Genomic DNA, 10000 nt, shown 5'->3' on the forward strand with positions numbered 1-10000 from the left:
GGGAGGAGGGGAGGGGGCGGTTGGGTGTGGAGGAGGGGAGGGGGCGGTTGGGTGGGGAGGAGGGGAGGGGAGGGGGCGGTTGGGTGGGGAGGAGGGGAGGGGGCGGTTGGGTGGGGAGGAGGGGAGGGGAGGGGGCGGTTGGGTGGGGAGGAGGGGGCGGGGCGGTTGGGTGGGGAGGAGGGGGCGGGGCGGTTGGGTGGGGAGGAGGGGAGGGGCGGTTGGGTGGGGAGGGAGGGGAGGGGGCGGTGGGAGGGGGCGGTTGGGGTGTGGAGGAGGGGGAGGGGGCGGTTGGGTGGGGAGGAGGGGAGGGGGAGGGGCGGTTGGGTGGGGAGGAGGGGGAGAGGGCGGGTTGGGTGGGGAGGAGGGGGCGGGGTGGTTGGGTGGGGAGGAGGGGAGGGGGGCGGTTGGGTGGGGAGGAGGGGAGGGGGCGGTTGGGTGGGGGGAGGAGGGGAGGGGGCGGTTGGGTGGGGAGGAGGGGAGGGGGCGGTTGAGTGGGGAGGAGGGGAGGGGGCGGTTGGGTGGGGAGGAGGGGGCGGGGCGGTTGGGTGGGGAGGAGGGGGCGGGGCGGTTGGGTGGGGAGGAGGGGGCGGGGCGGTGGGTGGGGAGGAGGGAAGGGGGCGGTTGGGTGGGGAGGAGGGGAGGGGGCGGTTGGGTGGGGAGGAGGGGCGGGGGCGGTTGGGTGGGGAGGAGGGGGCGGGGCGGTTGGGTGGCGAGGAGGGGGGCGGGGCGGTTGGGTGGGGAGGAGGGGAGGGGGGCGGTTGGGTGGGGAGGAGGGGAGGGGGCGGTTGGGTGGGGAGGAGGGGAGGGGGGCGGTTGGGTGGGGGAGGAGGGGGCGGGGCGGTTGGGTGGGGAGGAGGGGGCGGGGCGGTTGGGTGGGGAGGAGGGGGCGGGGCGGTTGGGTGGGGGAGGAGGGGAGGGGGCGGTTGGGTGGGGAGGAGGGGAGGGGGCGGTTGGGTGGGGAGGAGGGGGCGGGCGGTTGGGTGGGGAGGAGGGGGCGGGGCGGTTGGGTGGGGAGGAGGGGGCGGGGCGGTTGGGTGGGGAGGAGAGGAGGGGGCGGTTGGGTGGGGAGGAGGGGAGGGGGCGGTTGGGGTGGGGAGGAGGGGGCGGGGCGGTTGGGTGGGGAGGAGGGAGCGGGGCGGTTGGGTGGGGAGGAGGGGAGGGGCGGTTGGGTGGGGAGGAGGGGAGGGGGCGGTTGGGTGGGGAGGAGGGGAGGGGGCGGTTGGGTGGGGAGGAGGGGAGGGGCGGTTGGGGTGGGGAGGAGGGGGCGGGACGGTTGGGTGGGGAGGAGGGGAGGGGGCGGTTGGGTGGGGAGGAGGGGGAGGGGAGGGGCGGTTGGGTGGGGAGGAGGGGAGGGGCGGTTGGGTGGGGACGAGGGGGCGGGGTGGGTTGGGTGGGGAGGAGGGGAGGGGCGGGTTGGGTGGGGAGGAGGGGAGGGGGCGGTTGGGTGGGGAGGAGGGGGCGGGGTTGGGTGGGGAGGAGGGGGGCGGGGTTGGGTGGGGAGGAGGGGGCGGGGCGGTTGGGTGGGGAGGAGGGGGCGGGGTTGGGTGGGGAGGAGGGGGAGGGGCGGTTGGGTGGGGAGGAGGGGAGGGGCGGTTGGGTGGGGAGGGGGGGCGGGGCGGCGCGGGGGTGACGCCGATAAAAAACAAAACGCGTCCCCACTCGCGATATTTGAGTGTTCTTCATGGCAAGGCCCCGCGGGCCACTGAATGTTTCTGGTGGCCTCTAGCGCGTTGCCTGACGCACCCCCATCACGCTGTCCAAACCCAGTGGTTGCAAACGTTTGGCGGAACCTCGCGCTGATGATGTCTTATCGGCGCAAGTGTCACCCCACCACCTCTGAAAATGAGGGAAGCAACCTGCGAGAGTTCCACGGCTACCTTCGACCCCCCCCCCCCCACTAATTCGTTCCTGCACGTGGCCCGCGTTCGCAGTGCCCGTATCGGGCCGAGCGGGGCACCTGATTTATGGTACGTCGCAAATTCCATTTTCCGCCAGTTTTGTTGCTGTTGTTGCTGCCAAAAATTACTGAATTGGCTGGACACCACCCCACCCCCCTCCAACTCCAATTTGGCTACAACATTTCCCCCCCCCCCACCCTACCACGTATTGCTGCATTAAAGTTCCTGCCCGCTGGCACGCGAATCTCGCCTTAAGTGGTGCTGCCTCGCAGCGGTGTCACGGCCGAGACGACGCGAGTCGCATCGTGACTGCTACTTCTGGCAGCAGCAGCAGCAGCGCTAAGCCGCTAAGTGAATTGAAACAAATGTGGTGGCAGCTTCGTGCGTGAGTGCTTTGGGAGCGATCGCGTAGCCGTCAGCGGGTGCTGGGTCTCCCCTGGTGCGGTGTGTAAACATCGCCATTGGGGAGACAAAGGCGGCCGGGCGTGGTGTTGGCCACCCACCCACCCCCTCGTGTGCCGTGCCAGCCTTCTTAGGTGCTCGCCAACAGCACTTGCCCCAACAGTTGATTAAGGCTGTACGGGAGATCTTTCTCTTTGGCCAGCGTGCCACTTCAAATTGGTTTTCTACCATAGTTATATTTCGATTTAAAGCTTTCGTGACTGCAGGGATTCATCTTCTTGGTTCTTTCGGTAATGTCACGTAGAAGGGAAGTAATAAAATAATAAAACATAATAAAATAAAATTATTCTCACGATGCTTATAGATAAGCTCCTAGCTTGGCAGTGTCTCATTCTTCACCTGAAGACGGCTGCTTGCGTTGTAGCCGAAACGTCGTGAGAATTATTTTATTTTATTATGTTTTATTTTTATTTTTTTATTACTTCCCTTCTACGTGACTTTACCGAAAGAACCAAGAAGATGCCATAGTTCTCTCTCGCAGAGCCCAGAGGTCACCGTGTGCCTGCTGCATTTGACTGGCCGAGAATGTCCCAGCCAGTTGCGTGGTGATGTTTCGCACGATTTGCTGCGAATCACCACAAAGTTGTCACATTTCGCGGGGGATGTGATGGAAAAAACAGTTTTTGGGGTTTAACAAACAAATGTAGAAATACATAAAAAAATATCTTGGCCAGTGACCGGTTCAGATAATCGTCACTGGTGTTGGACGTAAGTGCTATTTGAACTCGGGTCGCGGAATTTGTAGCGCAGCGCGCTAAGCGCTAAAGATCTCCGCGTGAGTCTGTGGATGTTTATGTAAGTCTACGGGTCTCTATTCGATTCTTTAGATCTCTGTACGAGTGTGTGGGTCTCTATGCCGCTCCGTATGCACTTGTAACACAAATACGCGCGCACGCACGTACAATTATCTCATCCCGACCCACCCACCCCGAAGGGCTTACCAGGGTGTGGCCGACTCCACGCTGGGCCTTCAGCGCGTCGTTCGACACGTATTCATACATTTTGAGTTATTTCCCGGTACTTTTCAACAACGAGATTGTGCATCTGCCTTCGTTACCGATTGCGGTCGTGTGCTGTGGTATTAAATTTGTACGACGTGGCCACTTCAAATATTCCGCCTTCGTTTGGCTCCGTGCGCCCTCCCCCTCTCTCCCCCTCTCTCTCTCTGTGGTCTGGAAACGCTTTAGACCGGCAGATTTTTTTCGCTCAAGGAAAATAATACATTAACATTTTATCTGGCACCAACATGCCATGTTTTTTTCTTTTCTTTAAGCGTCGTGCTTTCATTGCTGTAATGGGTTCAATGGCAACGATACGGAAGCTTTCATGATTTGGACCACGTCCCAACATCTTCATCATCATCGTATTTCTTGGTTGCCAAGAACTATGATAAACCACGGCCTCCAAAATAAGTTTTCTCTTGATTCTTACGGGCTTGGTGTGTGCGATTCCGGGTATATACGACGAAACTTACTTCTACTCAAAATCCCCTATGCGCGGCTTGAATTCACTCAGATGCGGCTATGCGGTCGGGCGTAGGACAACATCGTGGGTGTACCGTGTGTGTGCCGTGTGTGTGCCGTGTGTATTATGTGTGTACCGTGTGTGTGCCGTGTGTGCCGTGTGTGTGCCGGTGTGTGTGCCGTGTGTGTTATGTGTGTATTATGTGTGTGCCGTGTGTGTGCCGTGTGTGTGCCGTGTGTGCCGTGTGTGTGCCGTGTGTGTGCCGTGTGTGTGCCGTGTGTGTTATGTGTGTATTATGTGTGTGCCGTGTGTGTGCCGTGTGTGTGCCGTGTGTGTGCCGTGTGTGTGTACCGTGTGTATTATGTGTGTGCCGTGTGTGTGCCGTGTGTGTGCCGTGTGTGTGCCGTGTGTGTTTGTGTGTATTATGTGTGTGCCGTGTGTGTGCCGTGTGTGTGCCGTGTGCCGTGTGTGTGCCGTGTGCCGTGTGTGTGCCGTGTGTGTGCCGTGTGTGTGCCGTGTGTGTTTATGTGTGTATTATGTGTGTGCCGTGTGTGTGCCGTGTGTGTGCCGTGTGTGTGCCGTGTGTGTGCCGTGTGTGTTATGTGTGTATTATGTGTGTGCCGTGTGTGTGCCGTGTGTGTGCCGTGTGTGTGCCGTGTGTGTGTGCCGTGTGTATTATGTGTGTGCCGTGTGTGTACCGTGTGTGTACCGTGTGTGTACCGTGTGTATTATGTGTGTATTGTGTGTGTACCGTGTGTGTACCGTGTGTGTACCGTGTGTGTACCGTGTGTATTATGTGTGTATTATGTGTGTATTATGTGTGTACCGTGTGTGTGTACCGTGTGTGTGTACCGTGTGTGTGTACCGTGTGTGTGTGCCGTGTGTGTGTGCCGTGTGTGTGTGCCGTGTGTGTGTGCCGTGTGTGTGCCGTGTGCGTGCCGTGTGCGCGCCGTGTGCGCGCCGTGTGCGCGCCGTGGTGCGCGCCGTGTGTGCGCGCCGTGTGTGCGCGCCGTGTGTGCGCACCGTGTGTGCGTACCGTGTGTGCGTACCGTGTGTGCGCCGTGTGTGTGTACCGTGTGTGCGCCGTGTGTGCGCCGTGTGTGCGCCGTGTGTGCGCCGTGTGTGCGCCGTGTGTGCGCCGTGTATTATGTGTGTGTACTGGGTGGGCTACTTGGCAGGCAACCGTCTCCTCGTGCGGTTTCACTTCGTGCGCCCGTCTTATAGAAATCGTCCACGACGACCAGAGGTACCGCACAGAGGAATCCTGTACGCGTGTGGAGGGTGACGGTGTCGATCCAAACCCACGGTTTGATTCCCCACTAAATGGTACTGATTCTCTCTATCCCGGAATATTACACATTGGCATTGTGACTTGCGCGACCTGCCCCACCAATAAAGTCAGCAAATTATGAATCGGCATGAATTTAATAGAAGAAGACCTGTTGCAGGCGGTGATGAGAAGGAAAGCCGGCACTCCAGTGTATGGACACGTGTGTAGGATGGACAAGAACAGGTACATCTTGACTTGAAGCTTTCGTGACTTGCAGGAATTCATATTAGTTGGGTCTTTCGGTAAAGTTACGCCGATAGGTTCAATGTAACTAACCAAAAAAAAATATTTTTGTTCTTTTTTTTTAATCTACGTGACTTTACCGACAGACCCAAACAATAACAACGGGTAACATTAAAAGCGTGTTGTTGTTTTCGTTGTTGGAAAAGAAAATGGACAGGAGCTGGAAAGAGAGGAAGACCTCGCAAATAATGTATTGACGACGACATCAGAGATTGGTGCCAGAGAGATTTGCCCACGACTTGAAGCGTATTGGCACGATAAGTCAGAGATGGGAAAGTGGAAAACAAATGACGAAATCTGCAGCGGACACCTACAGGGCTATCTGCCCATGGATCGTTTTGATGATGATGAGTACAATGAATTAAGACTATCATGAGCCAATAATGTTTGTGTGTGTGTCCCGCGCGTGACGTCACTCCACATGAGCCCCCCCCCCCCCTCATTAATAATCATGAGCGGGTGACGTCACTCCACATGCCGCACTACTCTCCCAATAACCATGAGCGGGTGACGTCACTCCACATGCCGCACCCCTCCCCAATAACCATGAGCGGGTGACGTCACTCCACATGCCGCACTACTCTCCCAATAACCATGAGCGGGTGACGTCACTCCACATGCCGCACCCCTCCCCAATAACCATGAGCGGGTGACGTCACTCCACATGCCGCACCCCTCCCCAATAACCATGAGCGGGTGACGTCACTCCACATGCCGCACTCTCCCAATAACCATGAGTGGGTGACGTCACTCCACATGCCGCACCCCTCCCCAATAACCATGAGCGGGTGACGTCACTCCACATGCCGCACTCTCCCAATAACCATGAGCGGGTGACGTCACTCCACATGCCGCACCCCTCCCCAATAACCATGAGCGGGTGACGTCACTCCACATGGGGCAACCCCCCACCTCCCTCATCAATAATCATGAGCTGAACAATTTTTCTATTGAATATTTCAGATTTACCGCAATATACACCATGTCCTTGGACGGGCAAACAAGCTAGTGATGATACAATAACATTATTTTTCATTGTATCGGTAATTATATTGCAAAACACCATCATGGAATATTATTTTCACTGACTGCAGGGATTCATTATTTGTTTCTTTCGGTTAAGTCACGTCTATAGATAAAATTTATTATTTTATCTATAGACGTGACTTAACCGAAAGAAACAAATAATAATTCCTGCAGTCTCGAAAGTTCTAAAATTAAGATTGCCAGGGATTCATCTTCTTGGTTCTTACGGTAAAGTCACGTAGAAGGGAAATAATAAAATAATAAAAATAAAACATAATAAAGTAATCTTAATTTTGGAACTTTCGTGACTGCAGGAATTATTCTTTGGTTCTTTCGGTAAAGTCACGTATAAAGATAGAATAATAAATTAAATAATAACATACGACGTTTCGATTGCAACACAAGCAATCATCATCAGGTATAAATGAAATAGCAACAAAAATTCTAACCAGAAAAACTATAGACAGACATGTAAGCAGACAGATATCACCAAGATACATAGAGAGAGAGTAACACAGGTACAGAGAGGGAGATCGTCTCTGTGGGGAAGCCCTCCCTCTCTGTGCCGATGTGTTACTCTCTCTCTATTTATCTTGGTGATATCTGCCTGCTTACATGTCTGTCTATAGTTTTTCTGGTTAGATTTTTTCTTGCTATTTCATTTATACCTGATGATGATTGCTTGTGTTGCAATGGAAGCGTCGTATGCTATTATTTAATTTATTATTTTATCTTTATACGTGACTTTACCGAAAGAACTAAAGAATAATAAAGTAATTATATCTTCTTGGTTTTTTCGGTAAAGTCACGTAGAAGGGAAGTAATAAAATAATATAAATAAAACATAATAAAATTATGTTCATATTACTATATTATTTTATTATGTTTTATTTTTATTATTTTATTACTTCCCTTCTACGTGACTTTACCGAAGAAAAAAACCAATGAGATGAATCCCTGCAGTCACGAAAGCTTTAAATCGAAATTTAAAGTAATTATATAATATTATTATTTTATTATGTTTTATTCTTATTACTTCCCTTCTACGTGACTTTACGGAAAAAACCGAGAAGATATTTTCACTGATTCATAGACAACTTGCAACACATATCCCGTGCCACGTACCGGCCGCGGGAGCGACGCTTTTGTTATTCCACGTGAGCGGCTGCGACGGAGCGATGTCGTGTGCCCACGTGGTCCCGCACGCGTCATCGTACATGTCCTCGTCCTCATCCTCCTCCTCCTCCTCGTCTGATTGCGATGGGGGGGGGGGTCACATCACGTCACTGCACCGTCACAACAGCCACCACCATTCCTGATGTTTTTTTTAAGAGGAACATTTTTTTTTTTAATTCTATAATTGTGGAGTGCTGTGATGTTGTCTGCCGACCGAGTCGCCTTGTCGGAAAGAGCTTCATAGCTCTACGGGTTTCACTCGGGCAATACACTTCTGACTATTGTCAGATGACGTCAATTGCGTCAATTCGTTGACCTTCCCCGGCACATCGGATGAACGCGGTTGGACACGTAACGGTGCGAAATAAAATCAACGCACGTGCATCGTTTGCGAGCGCGACTGGTGATAGAGTGAGGACGCAACACACGCGGGAATTCACGGAATTGATGGTCTCCACGTCTCGGGTATAGTCATCGGTGAATGGGGTGCGCCACGTTGTGGAGATAGCAGTGAGGGTTGGTGGTGTCGCGAAAACTCCCTTCCCAGTAGCAGGCTCATCCCCATCTGTTTCCATCTGTAGGCGGGATAGAGTGTTGTCCCCTCGCTTGCGTGGGCCCCCCCGCCACCCCCCCCCCCCCCCCCGAGTGCCCTGATTTCCTCCCACGTATATAAACAACTTATACACTAAATAAACAATACAACAACAATAAAAAAACTAAAAACATAGCAGGGTCCTACTGGACTCACTGTGACTTTTCCCGGATAAATAAAAGAAAATAAGACCTGAGGCCCATTGATGTTTGTTTTGGTTAATACTTTTTTTTAATATTCCAACGTTACTGCACATCGCAGCAGAAGTAGTTCACTAATCACGGTGACACCGGCAAACATGGGGGGGGGGGGGGGCGCGGTGCAAATCATGCACCGTGTGGGCCTGCCGACGCCGTGACCTCAAAGCGCGATGTTCACCCCCCCCCCCAAAACACAGGGCCCAGGGCGGTCGCCCCGACTCGCAGCACCCTCGGGCCGTCTCTGGTCATCAGTCGTGCACGGGCGAGGCATCGTACCTGTTGTTTTTTAAACACACGTGTTCACAAACGATAACATTCAATAAGCTGGATTCAACGTGTCCTTTGTTTGCAACAAAAAGGATCAAGATAATCGTCAACGGCGTTGGCCGTGAGCGAGAAATCGAACGCGGCTCGCCGGCTTTTTTGTGTTTTTAGTAGCGTAGTGCGCTAATCAGTGCGCCACCGCTCTCCACAAATACACCACCACCACCCACCAACAACAACCACCAACACCACCACCGCTATGCCCCGTGAAACAGTGCGCCCAGGGCTTCTTTGTGTTGGATTTTATGAGCAAGGGAAAAGCCAGCCAAGTGCAGAGAGCCCGTGTTCGGCGGGCATCCATCACGACTGACAGTGGTCCTATCAGCACGGTCACTGTGCGCCCAGAGAGAAAGGGGGGAGCGAGTTGGGGGGGGGGGCGAGGGACGGAGTTGGGGGGGGGCAAAGATTGTTTTTTCCGTGAAGCCGCAGCAGAATTTGAAGCCATCCGACGACAATTAAAGTATTATTTTGGCAGGTCTCGCAGTGAGAACGCAAGATGAATGGCCCTGGTCTCGGCCAGGCTGTATCAAATTATGGCGGAGCAGCAGAAAGGAAAATAAAAACCCCTCTCCATCCTCCTTCTCCTCGGATGGTAACGAGCCTGTTCCGTCAATTGATCTTGCGCGAGAGGGAACGATCTTCATCCAACCACCATCACCACTACTACTACTAAATACACTACTACTGCTACTACACACACCACTACTACTACACACGCCACTACTACTACTACTAAATACACTACTACTGCTACTACACACACCACTACTACTACACACACCACTACTACTGCTACTACACACACTACTACTGCTACTACACACACCACTACTACTACACACGCCACTACTACTACTACTAAACACACTACTACTGCTACTACACACACCACTACTACTACTACACACACCACTACTACTACACACGCCACTACTACTACTACTACTACACACACTACTACTACTACTACACACACCACTACTACTACACACACCACTACTACTGCTACCTACACCACCACCACTACTACTGCTACTACACACGCCACTACTACTACTACACACGCCACTACTACTACTACTACACACAATACTACTGCTACTACACACACCACTACTACTACACACGCCACTACTACTACACACGCCACTACTACTACTACTACACACACTACAACTGCTACTACTACACACACTGCTACTGCTACTACACACACCACTACTACTACACACACCACTACTACTACTACTAAACACACTACTACTGCTACTACACACACCACTAC

At 53.5% G+C, this 10000-nt stretch overlaps 1 protein-coding gene across 9 annotated transcripts in view; it reads right to left on the reverse strand.

Moving 5' to 3' along the window:
- LOC144720752 (src kinase-associated phosphoprotein 2-B-like) overlaps nt 1-10000 on the reverse strand; it is a 131058-nt gene that overhangs the window by 85391 nt on the left and 35667 nt on the right. For 8 of the 9 annotated variants that reach the window (XM_078597786.1, XM_078597810.1, XM_078597802.1 and 5 more), the window contains one exon: nt 7549-7674. The exons of the other annotated variant lie outside the window; for it this stretch is intronic. In XM_078597786.1, coding sequence (XP_078453912.1) covers nt 7549-7674 — 126 coding nt within the window. The remainder of the gene's footprint in view (nt 1-7548; nt 7675-10000) is intronic. 9 annotated transcript variants of the gene reach the window in all.

This window comes from Lampetra planeri, chromosome 1 (genome assembly GCF_965212315.1).
Source record: "Lampetra planeri chromosome 1, kcLamPlan1.2.h2, whole genome shotgun sequence".
NCBI classification, from domain to species: Eukaryota; Metazoa; Chordata; class Hyperoartia; order Petromyzontiformes; family Petromyzontidae; genus Lampetra; species Lampetra planeri.